General features: G+C 30.6%; 1 protein-coding gene across 3 annotated transcripts in view; it reads left to right on the forward strand.

Moving 5' to 3' along the window:
* Positions 1–18,362, forward strand: part of LOC139087487 (ELAV-like protein 3) — a 35,127-nt gene extending 16,765 nt beyond the window's left edge. Inside the window, exons 2-10 of one of the 3 annotated variants that reach the window (XM_070636313.1) lie at positions 11,791–12,194; positions 13,656–13,759; positions 13,822–13,975; positions 14,332–14,346; positions 15,988–16,228; positions 17,090–17,178; positions 17,248–17,315; positions 17,703–17,732; positions 17,858–18,362. In XM_070636313.1, the coding sequence (XP_070492414.1) occupies positions 12,020–12,194; positions 13,656–13,759; positions 13,822–13,975; positions 14,332–14,346; positions 15,988–16,228; positions 17,090–17,178; positions 17,248–17,315; positions 17,703–17,732; positions 17,858–18,019 (1,038 nt within the window). In that variant the 5' untranslated portion in view covers positions 11,791–12,019 and the 3' untranslated portion in view covers positions 18,020–18,362. The remainder of the gene's footprint in view (positions 1–11,790; positions 12,195–13,655; positions 13,760–13,821; positions 13,976–14,331; positions 14,347–15,987; positions 16,229–17,089; positions 17,179–17,247; positions 17,316–17,702; positions 17,733–17,857) is intronic. The other 2 variants (XM_070636314.1, XM_070636315.1) reach the window with 2 other exon arrangements.
* Positions 18,363–20,841: the final 2,479 nt, after the last annotated feature.

Here is a 20,841-nt window from a genome sequence, read left to right on the forward strand (position 1 = left end):
ATTAAATAAGAGGACATCAAAATTAACAGAATCATAATTAATTAATTAATATTCATCATCCCTTTTTTTTTTCTTCATTCATTTCATTCACTCGCTAGTCTTTCAGTTCCGCTTTTTTATTTCATACAAAACAGAAAAACACAACAAGAATCTGTTTACAGTCTGCCAACAGTTGTGTACATTTACGTAGGGAACAGCAGTAAAAAAAATATATTTTATCTTATCGCTAAAAGCATTTTCAGATATTTCGTCCATTTCTGTACAGTAAGCATAGCGATTAGCATAATTTACCCCAGCGAAACAAAAAAAATGTTCAATAGATAATGCATTGCTCAATATTTACTTCGAAACCCCTTTTTCTATATCGCATCGACTGTCTGTTAACTATGTTCGAACATTCGCAAAATGCAAATTTATTATCTCGTATTTACATAAATATTATCGTATATATGCTTCCATCGTACTCCCATGTATGTGTCTACAATATTATGCTGGATTTTTGAATTCATCTATGGATTCTCTTCATTCCTACCATCCTATACATGCACACACATATTTATTTTCTATTATAAGAACGAATTTTAATGTGTTTTTATGTAAATTTCATGATTCATTGCTTGGTTTTATAGATTTTTACCAGCTTTTTTTTTCATTTATCATATATCGATAAATATAAATTGCTAATAGCAATGAGGAATATAGCAACAACAATAGCGGTGGCACCGATTTTCATCGATTAATATTTATTAATTTATGAGGAAATTATTTATTTAATATTAAAAATTGTTCATGAAAGGAATTTGCATTACAATGGATCTGAATGGCTTCATTGATATTGATTCTTTTTTGCGAAATTTTTTTCGTAAGCTATTATGGCTGTGGATGTGCTTAATAAGAGATCATGAGGGGTTGATTTTAAATCAGATTGTCGGGCTGAATAAAAGGGGATTTTAATTGGATGTTAAATGTGTTGATTTATTGAAATTTTAAGAGTATTTTGAAATGAATTTGAATTTTTGATATGTAAAAGTTACATATCATTTACATAAAGCATACACATCACTTACGTAGAACTTATAAATTACACTAAAAAATTAAAAATGACTTACGTAAAATTACACATCCTTTAAATAAAATTACATATCATCTACGTAAAATTTACGTAAGATTTACATATAAATTACGTAGAATAAACATAAGACTAACAAAAACGTACACATCATTTCTTGAAACGTTCATGAAATTTATGTAAAAATTGAATATCGGTTGCAAAAATGTACATATCAATTATGTACACATTGATTGTATAAAACGTACACATTACTTATGTAAAACGTAAATATTATCTTCATAAAACATTCATTATTGACGTAAAACGTACACATTACCTACGTAAAACTTACATATACTTAACGTAAATCGTACACATCACTTAAGTTAAACGTACAAATTATTTACAAAGAACTTACATTTAGAACGTACATATCACTCATGTGAAATGTACACATCACTTAGATAAAACGCACACATCACTTACAAAAAAGTACACATCACATCCTATTATTTCAATTTTAATGCTTTATCATGCTTCAATATACATAATTTACATAAATACATCTAATGCGCCACAAAAGCCTCTCTAAATTCTCAACATCCAAGCTCCTTCCTTCCTTTTCTATTAAATTTTGCCTATCATATGCCCCAGTAACCCTCTTAGTTCCGTTATATGCTGTTACGACGATATTTCTCTGCTTTATTTCCATAAAATACAATCGCATATTTTTGTTTCCATTTGCCGACACTAAAAATCTCATTTCATGCCAAAAAAAAAAAAAAAATATAGAGTGAGATGGATAAAGGAACGAGCAAAAAAAAAAAATTGTTATTTAATTTAATTTTCTCAATACACATAAAAAGAAGCAAAAATTTTCTTTCATTGCACGATGATGCAATTTTATATTAAATGTGATTTCTGTTGCTGTTGCCATTCACAGCTGAACGTTTCGGTCTGGGTCTCTCTCTATTCCACTCAACTAAAGTGTGATGATTTTGATTATACTCGATGAGAAACAATAGGAAGGATGATGGAGAGTTTATATAAAAAATTGAAAATTACTTTGACATTGCCATGAGAAATAAATTTTCTTTTTTTCTGTATTTCCACTCGGACTTGTCGACATAAGCAATAAAATGCAGAAACTGCATATCCTACGGCACTATTTTCTTGTTATCATGCTGTTGTTGTTGTTCATGCTGCCTCCTATTTTTTTTTCGGGTTCACTGCTTGAATGATCGTTCATTTGCCAGCCAACCACTCGTCGTCGTAGATTTAATTCAGATGAAAAATGAATGAGTGAGAGGAAGAAACTGCGGGAAGTAACGAGCCATTAGCTGCATATAACAATTGTGCATTACAATTGTCCATACACATGGATTTGAGTTCATCTTTTTTTTGCTGTCTTAGATGAGATTAAGTTGGGATGGAAATGAGGTTAATTTGGGGGATGAAGAGCATTTATTGGGAATTTTAATGACAAGCTTTAAGTGAACTATTACATATGAGTTGCATACATTTTACATAGTAAAATACACATGAGCTATGTAAAATACACATGAGCCACAATTAATTACACATAAGTTGCAAACACGTTAAAATTCATATGAGTTAAAAAGTACATTGAGCTACGTAAAAATACACATGAATTGCTTAAAAATACATATGAAATATGTAAAAGTACTACACAAAAGTACATGTGCGATACGAAGTTGTACATGATTTACGTAAAAATTACACGTGAGTTCCTTAGAAGGTCATACGAACGTCTAAAAATTACACATGATTTTGTAAAAATTACACACAAGTTATGTAAAATTACACATGAGTCACGTAAAAAGACACGTCAGTTACCTAAAAATACACATACTTACTTACTTCGCTGGTCGTACAGATCAGTTGTGATCCATGACCTCCCAAAATACACATTATCTACTTAAATGTCATGTAAACGTACATATGAACTACGTATTACACATGAGTTACTTAAACGTACACATCAATTCCGTAAACGTACACATCAACTACGTAAATGTACACATGAGCTACCTAAAACAACACTAAATCATTCTCATAAATATTCTCATAAGCTACTTAAAATGTACACAATATTAAAATTGTTGATATTCTCAAGCATCTCCCCAGTCAGCCACTCAACCAGCCACTCAAAACTCCTTAATTTTCTCAAAAACTCAGCCCACTAAAAAGACAACAAGAAAAGGCAATGGCAAACAGAACAGAACAAAAAAAGCAGCAAAATTGTAAAGTGCAGAATTCTGCAGATTCATTTTATTATCATTCTTCGTATGTCTCCGGTGCTGTTTTGATTCTAAAGCTAACTGCATTATGTTCGCACATACTCGAAAAAAAAAGAAAAAGTCAAGACTCGTTTGCATAATGAATTAAATTGCGCAATCATCCCTTTTTGGTCTGGTTTTTTGCAATTTTTGCCTTTTTTTTTGTTTTTCTTTCCCCTTCCCGGTTTCCCTTAGTCATTGACTATTGTATGCACACATGAATGTTTGCATTGTGCAAATAAATTATGGAATTGCAAAAATAGAAATTAATTTTTATGTTTCACTCTCACTAACTTTACTTTTTTGTTTTGTTCCTGTTCACATTTGATTTTTTGATTTTTTTTCGCTTATTTGCTCTTTGGTCATAAAAATATCGAGCGAGTAATTTGATATTTTATAATTTAAAAGTCATTTTTATGTCGCATTGCAATTAGTTTGCATTGGATGAGTGAAGTAGTGAAGTATTGGGTGATTATGAGGGATGATTGGGAAGTTATAGTGATAGTTGGAAAATTAGGCGCAAATTTAAGGAGGTATGAGAGCAATTGTTATTGAAATTTTGGTTAACTGCTATAATATTGTAATGAAGACAGCTAGAAATAACCAAAAACTGTTGTTATATTCAAAAATCAGGTTTAATTGAACAAAAATTTCTGAAAAAATGATTAATCTGCAATTATTCAAACTAAACTGCTTTAATTTGCCCTAAACTGCTATAATGGACCATAAACTGCTATAATGGAATATTAGACCAGAATATACTATATCCTGCTATAATATTCAATAAAGTTGTTAAACTTAACCATAAAATGCTGCAATATTCAAAGAATAATCTAGAATTTGCCACATACTGCTATAAAATTTACGAAATTTGCTAGAATTCACCATAAACTGGTAAAATATTCAAGAAATCTACTAGAAATCACAATAAACTGCTGTAATATTCAATAAATCTGCTAGAAATTATCATATATTGCTATAAAAGGTGAAAATCTGCTGAAATTCACTGTAAATTGCTACATTATTCTAGAAATCAACTATAACTTACTATGAACTGCAATAACATTCAAAAAAATCTACTAAAATTGACCACAAGCTGCTGTGCAACTTAAGAAACTGCTACAATTGATCATAAACTGCATTAAACTAGATGAATTTGCTGGAAACTTGTATGAGCCACTAAAATCTCCTAACAGACAAAGAATACGCACTCATGGTTTGGCTATATCACTACAGTACCTAAAAGTAGTCTTTTTGCCTGATAGGAACATTTTTAAAAGCTGCAAAAATCTTCTCTAAAATGCTGTCTCTAACAAAAATAGAGGAAACTTTAGAGTTCACGAATTTTGACTGTTATGGCATGAAACTTGAACTGCAATAAAATCAGCTCAAAACTCTGTTCTACAGCCTAAAACATACTCCAAGCCTCTTTCAAAACTTCATCGATTTACCTCATAAAAAGCCTCAAATTTCAGCCTATAAATCATCCTATTCACATCTCACAACCCGTCAAACTGTACCCAAAAATAAAAGTATTATATTTTATTACCATCACCGACAAATTGCACTCTCCAAACAATCACGAGTTGAGCAATAAAAACACAAAAAAAAAAAATTCATTTTTGACATATCATAATTCAAGAGATTAAGATCTCACTTGGAAATTGTGAATTTATGGCTGTTTTTCTCATTGAATGTCACGAGACACACTAGGCTTACTCCCTGTCACTACCGATTACCTTAACGACTAATTTTTAGGTTGAATCAAAAAAAGTCATTTTTATGGCATCAAAACATGCAAAATTTTGTGCATGACAAGACATTTTTATAGTTCCTGCCTTTATGTCACTCATAATTTATTAATTCATTATTTTTATTAGCGCATTTTCAATGAATTTTTGTGTGCCTCGTCAAGAGTATCAAGTTTGAGAGGATGCATAATGAATAATTGGCAATCGTTGCACCCCTTTTTTATGTATATCCGTGATCCGTTGTTATGTACGCACATAATATTGAAATGACAGGGGCATAAATTGATGATTTTTCCTGCCCCGAAACCAAAATTCGGCTTTTGTGTTTTTATTAAATTTTTTTTCATCTTCTGTTGCTATTCACAACGCAGACCCTTTGTCCATAACGTATAAATTGCACATACATACCTTCATGATCTAAATATTTATTTTTATATTTTTTTAGAGGGGTTGTGTATCCCAAAAAAAAAAGTGCATTTCATTGATTGCATGCACGAACTCTTATGAAGTAATCACAAAAGGAATCAGTACTTTTTTGTATATTTGCAAATTTATGGACGGAGATAAATCATTAAATAAAAGAGCTTTAGACAATTACGGGGCAGTTTTTAACCCTTTTGGCTATACATGAGTGCCGTTATGCAATATTGATGTACGATCCCATCCCTAATGAAATTTTTGCATATTAGCCAAAAAAAAGTCGGAACTTTTTTCCTTGCTGTCGATGGAATGAGAAGGAAAATTAATTTTCTAAAAATGAAAACTCGCCGGAGTTTTTTCTCTTTTTTGTTGTCAATTTTTCAATTTCCTGACGCGCTCTCATACCCTGTCTCATTCATTATAATCAACATTGAGATTGATTAGGGTTGATTTTATATGAATGAGTGCGTATACAATGATAACAAGTGGACATAACGTACGGAATCCATACTACGGATGATGATGATACAGAATACATTTTTTTAAGGAGGATTTTGGTTGGTATGGAAATTATTTTAATGGATGTTAGGGGATAAAGTGCATATTCGGGGGGTGGGTTGTGAGGTGATACTTAGGATGAGGGAGGTTTTGGGTGAATTTGGGAGTTGTGGATGAAGAGATAAAGACTTGATGAAAATGGCAAATTTTAGGAATCAATTGTAAAATGAAGATTCTGATTTTTAGGTTATGTCTATGAAACTAACCTCAAAAATTCATAAAATCCATTGTAAATCCCAAAAACTTCTGAATTTCCTAAAATTGGAACCAATTATTTCTGATAGTCAAGTGTCTGCCACATGACAGCCCAGTGTCTGAAACATGACAGCCTGGTGTCTGTCACATTACAGTCTTGTATCTGTCACACGACAGCCTAGAGTCTAACAAATAACAGCCTAGTGTCTGCAACATGACTGCTTTGTGACTGCTGCATGACATCCTAGTTTCTGCTACATGCCATCCTAGTGTCTGCAACATGTAGTCTAGTGTCTGCAACATGACAGCCTTGTATCTGACACATGGCGTCCAAGTTCCAATTTTCATGTTAATTGCCATAAAAATTCCAATACTGATGTGATATGGCCACCATATTACATACTTACTCCCTTTCGCTTGCCGTACACATAAATTGTGATTCATTGCCTCTCTTAGATGGCTCCTAAAGCTGCCTCTATCACTGGCTTTTATCTGACAATTTCTTATACCAATTCCCATCTCGTTGCCATGACTCATGCGTTGATGACTCAATAACTTGTGTCGATCTTGTTCCACATTTATCCCCAAGCCAGTCAGCCATTAAAACACCCAAAGCATACATCCCCAAATCTCCCCAAGTCAACATCACATCAAAAAAATCCTCAAACATTCATCATCAACGAGACTTCCGGTTATTGAACGAATCATCACAACAAACAAAAACATAAAAAAAAAATCTCTCATTTTTTGTCATTCACGTCTACTCACAAAAAAAAAAAAGAATAAGCATCTACACAAACACAAAAAGCGATGACAAGTATCAACATACCACGAAAATCAGCAGCAGAAGCACACATATTTTACTCCTCATAATGACTGCTGTAATCGTTTGAACAAACATTTGTATAGTAAATCTTTGTAAGAAGTAGCAAGGATGAGAATGAATGCAAATGCGATCACATCAATTACTTCCCTTATCCTTAATTTAAATAATACTTAGGATATAAGTACATTGAGAACTGAATGTGTGCACTCGCGCGATGACAATAAAAACCTCGTTCTTTTTTTATATTTTTTTTATTCTGATTTTATAAAATGCAATGAAAGACTTGTGAATGATTAACATTATTGCATGTATTTATATAGAGTGAGTAAAGGATTGATGCAAAATGTTTTATGTTAGATAGGAGAAAGAATATGGTATGGAAGGTTAAAAGGGGGATAGGAAGTATAAAGAAGGGTTGTTGAGATTGATTAGGGCGCATTTTATTGTGAGAATTAGGGATATTGTGTGTCAGGATAATTCAAATCCAAATTGCATACTTAATGTCCAAGAATATAATATTCTGAACTGGCAGAAGTGCTTAAAGGATAGAGCTGACTTTAGAAGCTCTCTCTGCACGGCACTTGGCCCAATTGCACCTCAGCCAAGAAAATCAGAAATAAAGTTAAAAAATACGTACATAAATTTGTAATTACGTACGTAAAATTCAAAAATACGTTTATCAACTTCTAATTACGTACGTAAAGTTCAAAAATACGTACGTTAACATATATTTTCTAACGTAAAATCCAAAAATACGTACGTCAACTTCAAATTACGTATGTAACGTTCAGAAATACGTACGTAAACTTCTAATAACGTATGCAAAGTTACGTATCTCCTAATTACGTACGTAAAGACCAAAAATACGTACGTAGAGTACAAATTACGTACGTAAAGTTCAAAAATACGTACGTATACTCCTAATTACGTACGTAAATATCAAAAATACGTACGTAAACTTCTAATTCCGTACGTAAACTTCTAATTACGTACGTAAACTTCTAATTTTGAATGTAAAGTTCTAAAATACGTACGCAAAATTCACAAAAACGTACGTAAATCCCAATTACGTAAGTCGAAATTCAGAATTCTTTTGTAAAACTTAATCTACATGCATAATTGAAAAATATAGAAATGCAGGACATCCAGACAAACCCACAGCATAAGCATCCAACATTCAATTTCAAAAGTACCCCCAAAATAAAAACTGCACAACAAATACATCACAAAAACCAACATTATTGTCTGCATTTAATGCAGTTTCCATCCCCAAAAATTTTATATTTTTCCCATACAATATTTTATTTTATTTTAATTCTTTTTTCATTGCTATAAAGCAAGAACAAGTTGTTCATTGTTCGAAAAATAGTATAAACATATAAATGCACTTTGTATCATATGCAATTTAAAATTGAATTTGAATATAAAAAAGGGGAAAAAAATAGAAAAATGAAGGAAAATTGCAATTTTATGTTAGCTAACTTCCTTTATTTGTTGTTGTTGCTGTTGTTGCTCACATAAAAATGAGAATTTTCGTGTTAGGTAAAAGCTTCTTTACCATGGCTCATGAAACTTTCATGTTGGAAGTGGAAAAGAAAATTGTCAAAAAAACAGAGAATAAAAGTGCTGACGTTAGCACACACAGAACAGACGAAAATTAATTCTGTACATTAAAAATGGATGATCAAGAAATTTTGTGAGAGGAGCTGACGTTGAAAAAAAAAAAAAGTCCAGAATTTGTGGCGAAAAAGGGACAATAATATTTTTAATTATAGAACAGAACGGACGTTCCAATTAAGCGACAATTAATAATTAATTGAAAAGAAATTTTCATATTCTGTGGATTTGTAGTTTTGGTTTTGGTGAAGATGAGTGGATGAACAGCTTTATATCTTGTTTTATTGAAAGAAATGGTGGATTGGAAGTTTTGGGATGGATTCTGATTCTGGATTGCTTGACTTCTGGTTGAAATTAAGATTTTAGAGTGTTTTTGTCTTCCTTACTTCCTTAATTAACTACTAAGCTAACCGTTCAGATCAATTGTTATCCATGGTCTTCCTTTAATATCGTCTGAAACTGGAAATTATACTGGTTTTTCACTTGCCAATTTCTAATACCAAAAAGCTTTCCTTCACTAATTCTTTGAAAGTTCTTAAGAATCATTTAGACATTCGAAGTCTTATTCCGACTCTATGCCATAATCAGGGTAGTGTTTATGTAAAACTGGCACGATATTGCCCTCAAACTACACTTTTTTTCTTTGTAGAGTTGCTTTATGAGAGAATTGCATTTTTGGTTTTTTGTTGGAAGCCATACGGCATTGAAATGATTTAAACCCCAGTCATGAGCCAGTGTGACTCTTATTCAGCCCGGATTCGATGCATTTCGGTCTCAAGCTAGAGTCATGTCGATCAGGAGAAGGATTTTAAACCTGTGAAACTCAAAACTCAATTTTGTAGCCATCTGGAAGTTGCACAATGCTTGAACTCCAATTTGGACTCTTTCGCTTACTTTATGTCACTCAAATAACTGATATTAAGTGACAAAATTCAATTAATCCCACCTCAAATCCATCCAAAACCCATCCAAAAACCACCCAAACCCCATCAATAAAAGCCACAAAAATATCATTTAAAAAAAAAAAATAAATCTTTTTAATATGCTGTACATGTTTGTAGACAAAAATTTTTATTGATGAAATTTTAATTACGAACAATCCACAAAAACATTGACAATAAATTTGAGGTTAATAACAAATTGAAAATGAATTTGTATTCTATTTTATCAGACAAGATTGAATGAATTAATGATAAATTGTTAAACTAAATTGCTGTTACAAGATTTGTGAATTATTTGAGGAGATTTTGAGGTTATGTTTGGGGGTATGAATGTCATGATGTTCGTATTAATGATCAGAGATTGAGAGTTTGGCTATGATTTTGTCTGGAAGTATTGGCTGAAGTTGATTAAACTTGATATGTATTTTGAGTCTATTCCAGTAACATACGCCATATTTGCAGGGGAAGAAGGGTGTCTGGGGGTCAAAACCCATCCATTTTTAGACTAAACTTTAATTTCCAAAGAGTTTTTGAGACAAAAGTCCAACAACTCACCCCCAACCCCCCTCAATCTTAGGTTTCTGACACAACCTCCAAATTCCACATGATCTCCAACTAGAGCTTGACTAGAGCCTCATGTTGCTCAATTTAAAATTCAAAAAATCATTCCAAGCTTCTCGTTCCATTCGACATTCGATGGGTCTCTATTTTTTCCCATACAATTATTCCACAGCCGCTCAAAAATTGAAAGCCTATAAAACCGGAACAAATTTTCTAATGAATAGAATAAAGCAGAAATTATAGCGAGAAAAGAGACTTTATTTCATCGTTGATTATTATCAATAGCCGACAACCATAATGAACGCTACATCCGCATTTATTTGATGGAGAAAATTTGTTAGGATTTAGAGACATATTTAATGAAATTTGTGAGGATGAGAAATGGGATTAAGATTAATTCAAGGCAAGTAAAGCGAAAAAGATGGGTTGATGGGGAATATGGCACAATGTGAGGTCAATTGTGATGCAGAACTATGCGATTCCAGGGTTCAAATCCCAATAATAATTTACTTAAATTCTTCAATGAAGTTATTCGAAAACTTTTTTATTTTAATTTCATTCAAAGCTTGATTTAGACTCGAATTTTGAATGGAATCCCGACAGTCGACTTGACTCAACTTTCCCATACAAAATTCCAGCCAGCTCCGAGCTTAACTTTCAATTTCTCAACATTGTTAACTGAATCTATCCAAAACATCGAAATTCTCTTCCATAAATTCTCCACTTTATTATCATCCATTCCATACTAAAATTTCATGCAAGCCATCACAAAAAATATTCTTCTTTATCCATTTTCCAATATTTTCATCTCTCGACAGCAATGAAGAACCGAAATGTGAAATAAAAATGAAAAAGTTTTTTTTTTTCTTTTTGTTTCTTTGATATTTCTGAGTTTGCAAATAAATTTATGCTGAATGAAAAAAAAAGAAAAAAACAATTTTTGTTATCCATGAACGAGATGGCAGCGTCTTGAGTGGTGACAGGGGGAGTACTTAGGGTGTATCTTCCCTAATCATTCCCTTATTAGAGAGAATTCTTTAATTTGTTTCAATTTTGAATTAAAAATCCATATTCTTTTTTCTTCCTTGAGCCACTATGAGCCTCCATGAGCCTCTATGAGCCTCCATGAGCCTCTATGAGCCTCCATGAGCCTCTATGAGCCTCCATGAGCCTCTATGAGCCTTCATGAGCCTCTATGAGCCTCCATGAGCCTCTATGAGCCTCCATGAGCCTCTATGAGCCTCTATGAGCCTCCATGAGCCTCTATGAGCCTCCTTAAGCCTCTTTGAGCCTCCTTAAGCCTCCTTGAGCATATTTGAGCCTTCTTGAGCCTTCTTGAGTCTTTTCAAGCCTCCTTGAGTATTTTTAAGCCACTTTGAGCTTCCTTCATCCCCCCAAATCCCTTAAATCATCTCAAGCCACATCAATCCTCTCAAGCCCCTCGAATTCTTCTCAATTTTGACAAACTCCCTCAATAAATCCCTAACTACACCCCTGAGCATCAACAAAAAATAAAAAATTAAATAACTTTCTTAATAATCTCCATTTTTCCTTCTTTTTCTACTTACAGATTAAAAGCCTAATTTATGCGAATGAATTAAAAGTCGCACGAAAGATTTGCAACAGAAACAGGAGACAAAAAAAAATAATAAGAAGCAAGAAAAAGCGAAGCAAAAAATCAGTATTAAGAGATAACAAAACATTTTTATACAAACAAACACAAAAAAAAGTTTAAAAAACTAGGAGATTTACAAAGTAAATTTTAAGTCACAAAGTCTTTAAGTAAAAAAAAAAAAATCATGACGAACGGAGGTTCATCGATTCCTGACTCTAGTCAAAATGGCAGTGATGATGCAAGAACTAATCTCATTGTCAATTACTTGCCGCAAACAATGACGCAAGAAGAAATTCGTTCCTTATTTTCAAGCATTGGTGAATTAGAAAGCTGTAAGCTCATCAGGGATAAAATGACAGGTAGGAACTTTATTACTTATTAACTATTGATTGATGATTTACACGTTTGAATTGATTAAGTTGGAGTGAGGATACTATGAGTGCCTGCTTTATAAAATGTGATGTGCCGGATGTCCTAAGGCCTTGGTCGTCGATTGAGTTTATTGTTCTATCACTTGTGAATTGACCGAATTTCAAAATCCTTCTTTTTTAAAAGATTCTTCAATTTGCTAGGGTATTTCCAAAAAAAAAAATCCTAATATTACCCACCACCTTCTTCCAAAAATGATTCACATTCCCCCAATTCCGAACAAATTGAAGAGTGAAATATTATCCTGTATGTGAATAAATCCTTTGGATATACCACTAGTGATTTTAAATTGAGATTCATAAAATCACCCAAAATTATCTAAAATTCAGTCGATCCCATGACTTACACTTGTGATTTCAATACAGTATTTAAGTACCTTTATTTCTCAAAAGGTACAAATTCACTTCTAACTTGGTAGACAAATTTTGCAGAAAACAAAAAATCTAGTTCCAGGAAGGCATGAGTCTGGGATGAAACCGATTTTCACTATATCTAAACAGATACGCATTCGGATATTAGAAAAAGGAGGTACTCGTTTGGAAAATATCTTCAATTTTCAAGCGAGTTTTATTTAAAAAACCCAGAAAATTCGGTAAACTTTTGAAATACATGCAAATAAATTCAAAATCTTTCCAAATTTCTGATTACGTCACTGATCTGACCTCAGGCTAGAGGCATACTCCTGATCTGGATCCAGATCAGAATCACACTGTTGATCTGGATCCAATGCAGAGTCACGTTGGCCTGATGTTGAATTTCACTTCATTTCTACGTCATGTGCTTTCATATCTAAGTCATGAAGTACCCACATATCAAATAAGACAAGACAGATCGACCTAGGTACGAATTAATAGAATACTAGGCAGACGACAAGAAGACCAAACATTCAGACAGTCAGTCAGACTTACGAACAGACGAAACATTTCAAGTCTTATTGACACATTTTCTGTCACTTTCATTTACTGACTTCAATAAATAATATTTATTCAGGCTTCAATTCCTTCACAGATGCCTAAACTCAATTTTATTTTCCAACAATTGAACCCAAAAATAAAGTCTTATTTCCATTATCATTCACAATAATAAATTATTTTTCCAAGAATGCAAAATTTTTCAGTTCAATTCATTAAAAAAATTAAATAAATTTCTAAGTAACTTGGCACTTCCTGTTCTTCTTATCGTCATTTCTTATCCCTTATTTATACAAACCCTTTTTTGGTACGCACAGTTTATGCCTTTGAAGGATTTTTAATCCTTTATTGCCTTGCTTCCATCCTCACATCCTTCTTATTACTGTTTTTAATGTGTAAATATTTTAAGAACCAAAAAACTTGTGATCTTAATCTTCATTGTTTAATATATTTATTCTCTTCCATCTGTGCAACTTTTAGGGCAATCGCTTGGGTACGGTTTTGTTAATTATCAACGTCAAGAGGATGCTGATAAAGCTATAAGCACTTTGAATGGTCTTCGATTACAAAATAAGACGATTAAGGTATGTAGACATGATTTTATGTGTTGGGAATTAAGTATTAAGGCTCTTATGTCTATACACAGGTGTCAATTGCGCGGCCCTCAAGTGAGTCAATCAAAGGTGCAAACTTGTATGTGTCTGGATTGCCAAAGAACATCACTCAAACTGATTTGGAGGCGATTTTTAGCAGCTATGGACGAATTATTACATCGCGTATATTGTCGGACAATCTTACAGGTAGTTGATATACTCAACAATACGCATAGTCAATATGACACGAAGCTTTAACGGAAAAATAATTTTTAAAAATATTTTCCGAGGCAAATTCAAAAAGCTTTTTTTAAAAGCTCAAGAAAAAGCTTTTTGAAATTTTCTTTTTTTTTCATAACGATTTTTCATGATTTTTCTCATTTTTTCTGGATCTTTATGAAAATTCGTTAAAAATTTTCCTATTTATTTTTGTGGACGGTCGACGACTCCCTTTAAGTTATGTTTTTTACATTTATGGTTTTTTTATTTTTATTTTTTTTTCTTTCTTTTTTATTTTCATGTTCGAAACAACAAAAAATACAAAATTATCTTAAAAATATAAGCTGAACGAGAAACCGGTAAGAGAAATAATTAAAAAAAAAAAAAAATCAGAACAAATTATTTTTCGTATTTTTGTTTTAACAAATTCAATTTCTCACTTAATTGCTTTCTTTTTTTTTGTAATTATCTTTTTCTTAATGGATGTTCCTTGAAAGTGCATTTTTGTTTGTACGGAAGAATAATTGGAGTTTTGAGTTGGTTTAGTTTTTTTAAATTGCTGATTTTTTTGAGATAAAAATGACTTTTATGTTGTTTTTAGTTGTGGATATTAAGCTTAAGAGTCTTAAAATTTGAAGAATCTGAGATTAATGCGTGTTTTTTGAGAATTTTAGAGACACGTACGTAATAATGAGAATCTGAAAAGAACTTAAGTATTAGTGAAATTCTTGCAATTATCCGTGTAATCTAAGAATCTTAAATGTACTTCCGTAAGGCTGCAATAATGATAGTTAAAATAAAAGATCTGAGAATCTAGCAAGAAGTAAGAATTTTTGAGAACCTAGAATTTACTTACGTACTTTGAGGATTTGAATTATACGTGAGAATCTGAGATTTAAATTTGAAATTCTGAAAATCTCAGATTAACGTATGTAATTTTGAGAATCTTAGCTGTACGTATGTATTTTTGAAAATCTCAGAATTACGTACGTGTTTCTGAAAATCTGAAATTTACGTACGTATTCTGAGAATCTGAGTCTTACGTACGTTATTCTGAGAATCTGAAATGCACTTATGTGACTTTGAGTTAATGATAGTTACAATCATAGTTCTGAGAATTTGACCAAAACCAAAAAATTCTGAGTATTGAAGAATTACGTAAGTAATTTTGATAATCTCAGATTTGCTTAAGTAATTCTGAGAATTACGTACGTATTTTGAGAATCTGAGTTTTACGTACGTATATGTAAGAGTCTAAGTTTTTAGTACGTAATCTGAGAATCTAAGTTTTAAGTTTATGATTCTGAGAATCTGAGATTAACGTCCGCGCTTTATGAATCTCAGATTGACGTACGTATTGTTAGAATCTGAGTTTTGTGTAAGTGATTCTGAGAATTTGAGATTCTTAAGAGTTTTAGATTTATCGTAAGTTGCTTTAATAATTTGAGAGTTAAGTGCTTAATTTGAGAACTTTAAAAATCTATAAGAAACGCTTTCAAATCAAAGATTCCGAACTTAATGAAATAATTCAAGAAACCAAGACGTATTCAACTCAAACAAAACTGCACTTAATCCATCCATTTTCACAATAATAAATCCACACAAACACATAAATAATTTTTTATGATAGTTTTTAATTTTACATAATTAGCAATTACAAGTGTTAACACATTATTCTTAGTTTAACAAGAACCCATTTTTAATTGCCACTTACCATCAACAAGACATACTTTATTCCTATTAGTTATTATCCTTTATGTATAATTATAAGTTTTAAAATAATTGCAATGAAGAAAGTCCAGAGAAAATGCAATTAATAGTTATCATGGAAAATTCTTATGCTAGAAACAAAAAAAATTTAATTTATGTTAATGCTCCTTTTTTTTAGTTCCTCTGATTTATGTTTCATTTAGTCTTGCAAATTAATGTTTCTGTTTTAAAAACTTAGTTCCTTCAGCCCCACTCAACTAACTGAAATAATTATTCATTTCCTTCCTCAGGCTTATCTAAAGGTGTTGGCTTCATTCGTTTCGATCAACGTCAAGAAGCTGAAAAAGCAATAAAGGAATTAAATGGCACAATACCAAAAGGATATACTGAACCAATTACTGTTAAGTTTGCCAATAATCCAAGCAGTAATAAAGCATTTCCACCATTGGCTGCATATTTAACACCGCAAACAGCCGCTGCTGCACGACGATTTGCTGGACCAATTCATCCAACGACTGCTGGACGTTTTAGGTTAGTCAGTCTTACTACTACTTGTGCTTTTGTGTGTAATTTGCCTTGTAAGGAAATTAGGTTGGTGTGATTTGATTGATTGTTGCTTTTTATGTGACTTTCTTTTGAATTTTTTGAGGGGGTCATAGATGAAGTTGTAAGGTTAAGTAATGATTGTGGAATATTTGGGTTATTGAATTTTTGAAAATTCGTTCATAATTCTGAAAATTTCAAAATTACATACGTTTTTCTGAGAAACTGAAAATCTGACAATTACGTACGTATTTCTGAGAATCTGACAATTACGTTCGTATTTCTGAGAATCTGACAAATACGTACGTTTTTTCTGAGAATCTGACAATTACGTACGTATTTCTTAGTAGATTTTTCACAAAGTTTCACAATTCTTCATCTATGACCCCCAGCTTGATGTCTGTTTACAGCACATCCAAGCATATAATCATTAATAAAAGTTCTGCATTGTGAACAACAAAATCTACCTCTTAAATTTTATATAACAAATGTTATGCAGCACTTTTTTCCATTTCTGAATTTGTGCCTTTAGTTCTCATTGCACTTAATTGCTAGATTGGAATTTATAGCTTTCCATTGGCTCTTTCTAACTTAATTTTATATTTTTTATGTTTCCTCATAATTGCTTTTACTGCACAATTTATTTTTTATGTTTTTACCTTTTTTGTGCACTTAACTGCACCTCCAAAAGCACAATAAATTTGATTGTTATGCTTCTTTCAAGTAATTATTAGTTTGACTTGTTTTTTTTTTTGGTATTTTTTTTTTTCACTTTTTTATTATTATTAATTTTTAAATTTCTACAGCAAGGTTATTAGCAGATTTATTAAATAAAGAAATTTTGTATAGTCTTCTCAATGATTACAGATATTCGCCATTAGCTGAAAATTTATTGGCTAATACAATGATACCTGGTAATGCAACAATTAATGGATCCGGTAAGAGTTTTTGACATTTATTAATGTGAAATTTTTTGCTTAATAAATTTTGTTTTTCGATCTTTTCAGCTGGTTGGTGCATTTTTGTTTACAATTTAGCTCCAGAAACTGAGGAAAATGTGCTGTGGCAGTTATTCGTAAGTTGAAATGGTTTGAATTTAATCTCATTTGATTCTAGAAATCTGAGAAATACGTACGTCATTCCGAGAATCTGAGAAAGACGTCATTCAGAGAATCTGAAAATGACGTACGTAAATCTGAGAATCTGAGAAAAACGTACGTCAATCTGAGAATCTGAGAAATACGTACGTCAGTCTGAGAATCTGAGAAATACGTACGTCATTTTGAGAATTTGAGAAATACGTACGTCAATCTGAGAATCTGAGAATTTGAGAAATACGTAAAACATTTTGAGAATCTGAGAAAATTCAACTAAAAATTGGTCAATATTTAAATTTATTAAATTCTAAATAAATCCAAAATTTATTACAAAATTGCTAAATTTCCCCTTCACATTTTTCCAGGGACCATTTGGTGCAGTTCAGTCAGTCAAGGTTGGTAGCTCAAATTAATTTAATTAATTATAAAAATCCATAATTATACAATCTTTTTCACCTTTTTTCCACCAACCCCTCCCTCCCCCCACCGTCACCCCAATCTTCCATCCATTTCTTTTTAGGTGATTCGTGATTTACAGACAAACAAATGCAAGGGCTTTGGTTTCGTGACCATGACAAACTACGATGAAGCTGTTGTTGCCATTCAATCACTTAATGGATATACATTAGGCAATCGGGTTCTACAAGTGAGCTTTAAAACTAATAAAACGAAGACTTCATAAATTTACATGCGATCTACGATGAGTCAATTTTATTAAGAAATCGCGATTTAAAACAAAACAAAACCAAAAAAATATTTAAGAAGATACAAAAAAACCAAAAAAGAATCATGAAACATGAAGATTATGTTACCATAGAACTAGAACATTGCTGTAAAATCATGGATGAACGAATGAAATTTTTTAAAAAGAAAAAATTAATGAAGAACAAAAAAAAATTTCTTTGCCAATTTAAATTATTTAAATGAAATAAAAAAAAAAATTAATAATATTAATTATAATGGTAAATTTATAGAGCTGGTGGGTGTTAAGAAGATTTTGTGGAGTTTGGAAAAAGTTGAAATTTAAAATTTAAAAGAAATTAAAATTCAAATTTTTGAAAAAATTAAATTAAATTTTTAAAAACAAATTTGAGATTTTAAATTTTAAAAGTTTGAATTTTTAAAAGATTTGAATTTTTTAAAATTCTGAAATTAAATTTTTAAGAATTTGAAATTGATATTTTTAAAAATTTGAAAATTGAAATTTTTAAAAATTTGAAAATTGAAATTTTTAAGAATTTTAAAATTCAAAATTCTTAAAGAATTCAAATTGAAGTTAATTTGAAAATTATGAATTGAAAGTTTAAACATTTAATTTGAATAATTCAAATTAAAATGTTTGAGAAGTTTGAAATTGATAAAAATAATAAAATATTAGCTTAAATTTCAAATGTTTGAGATTTCAAACTAAAAGTTTTTAAAACTTTAAATTTTCAAATCTTCAAAAAGTTAAATTTTTAATGAAATTTAAACTTTAAAGTCTATAAAAACTTAAATTTCAAATTTTAAAGAAATTTAAATTTCACAGTTCATAAAAATTTAAATTTCAAATTTTAAAAAATTTCAAATTTCAATTTTAAATTTCAAACCAAACTTCCCATAAAAAAAATTCTCACATCCACTAGCAATTAAGCTTTATTTTATATTTTGCAAATATTTTTAATTTGAAATACAAACAAATTGGGAGTTTTTTCTAGTCTAATTAATTACTTTTCGTCTATCCCTCAAACATATTTACATAAACACATACATTTTATTGTATTTTTAATTAATCTAATTTCTTTGTGTTAACAAAAAAATCAATTTTTATGTGCAAATTTTATTTTTCAATTTTGTCTAATTTAATCATCCGTACTTAATTATATTTAGTTCTAAAAAAAATTTATTGTAAACATAAAAATGTCAATTTTTTTTTCAATAATTTTTCCCCATTCTAGTCGAAATTTATTTGTAAATGAAAATTTTTCTAGCTAAAATTTATTTCATGATAAAATTATTGAAAATAAATTTGACATTTTTTTAACTAAATTTGATTTATTTTTGAGTGTTTTAGTTTTTTTTTCTTCCACTTTTTTAAAATTAATTTTCTGAAAAATTCTTTTTCTCCAATTTTTTTTCACACACATTTTTTTTCTTTCAAAATAATAAAAAAAAAATAAAACAAATTATAAAAACTTAAATTTTTTGTTGCTCGTGTACAAAAATTATCAAAAAAACAAAACATTTTTTCAGCGTCAAAAAAATTTGTCGTACTCGAAGATTTATTGAGTATGAATTTTTTTTCTGTCTTAGAACTTTTTTGTAGGATGTTACAAGTTTGTGGATGAAAATTGAACACTTTGAGGATGTTTGGATTGAGATAATTAGGCAATCATCATTTAACATATTAGGAGAGTCATTTGTCAATTAAGAATCAATCTAATCAACGAAGATGAATATAACATCCAATTAAGTGACAAGATGAATGAAGGATTGAAACTTTTGTGTTTCTAAAAAATTTAGTATGAAATCGAGTCGATTTAAGTCAATTTTTCAATACAAAGACCTAGGCGACTTAAGGGTATGCACATTTAATTGTCAACCTAATCGACATAAAGACTTTTTGAGTGTGAAAGTAACTTGGAGTTCAAATCTCATTAAAACTTTGCATGCAATATGGCTGCATTAGGCCGTTTGAGATTAAGACTCTAAATTTAAGATCCATCAGATCTTTATAGCTATCAAAATGAAATCAAATCCCGTATTAAACCATCGAGAATTCAGACTTGAGAGAAAATTTGACAGAAAAGTGTTGTCTAGTCCACAACAAGTTAGAATATCAGCATTATACGTCATTGAAGTCGTTAAACTAGACTTCAGATCAATTTTGAACTGTTGTATTTATTCAAAATCTTCGGATATCAGTCAATTATGAGATTTGAACTTATTCTAAGTAAGAGCAATGGAGTTCAAATCTTTTGACTGAATTTTCAGCTAATTTAGTCTAACTTTCGAATTGACAAATTAGCTTACATATGTGTTAGTATTATCATATGAATGGATCGGATTCCACTTTAAATTCAAGTTCAAGATTAAGTGTAGTGGCTTAATAATATTCACTAAATTAGCCCAGAGATGAATAAAACGTAAAGCTCTGAATGTTTCAGATCTGAAAATGGGTTGATTTAGAGACATCGTTCCAGGACATCCAAAATATCCCCAAAGTTCAATTCTATCTTCCAAAGAATTTTCATCCACAAATCATTTTTGACTAAGTATTCCACATTGATGAATAAGTATTACTTTTTCCTATGTACAATATTTTTCATGTGTAATTTATAAAATTTACGTATTTTATTCAGCATATAAATTTCTCTCAAACTAAAGTTAAAAAAAAGTAAGATAAATTAAATTAAATTAATAAAAAAAAATGATTTAAGTATTAAAATATAATTCAAAATAAAACCACAAGAAGCAATGACGCTTATTAAATCCAAAAAAAAAGAAGTTTAAATCTACAAAAAA

Source organism: Chironomus tepperi, unplaced genomic scaffold (genome assembly GCF_022539635.2).
Source record: "Chironomus tepperi strain 1889 unplaced genomic scaffold, CSIRO-AGI_Ctep_v1 contig_123, whole genome shotgun sequence".
NCBI classification, from domain to species: domain Eukaryota; kingdom Metazoa; phylum Arthropoda; class Insecta; order Diptera; family Chironomidae; genus Chironomus; species Chironomus tepperi.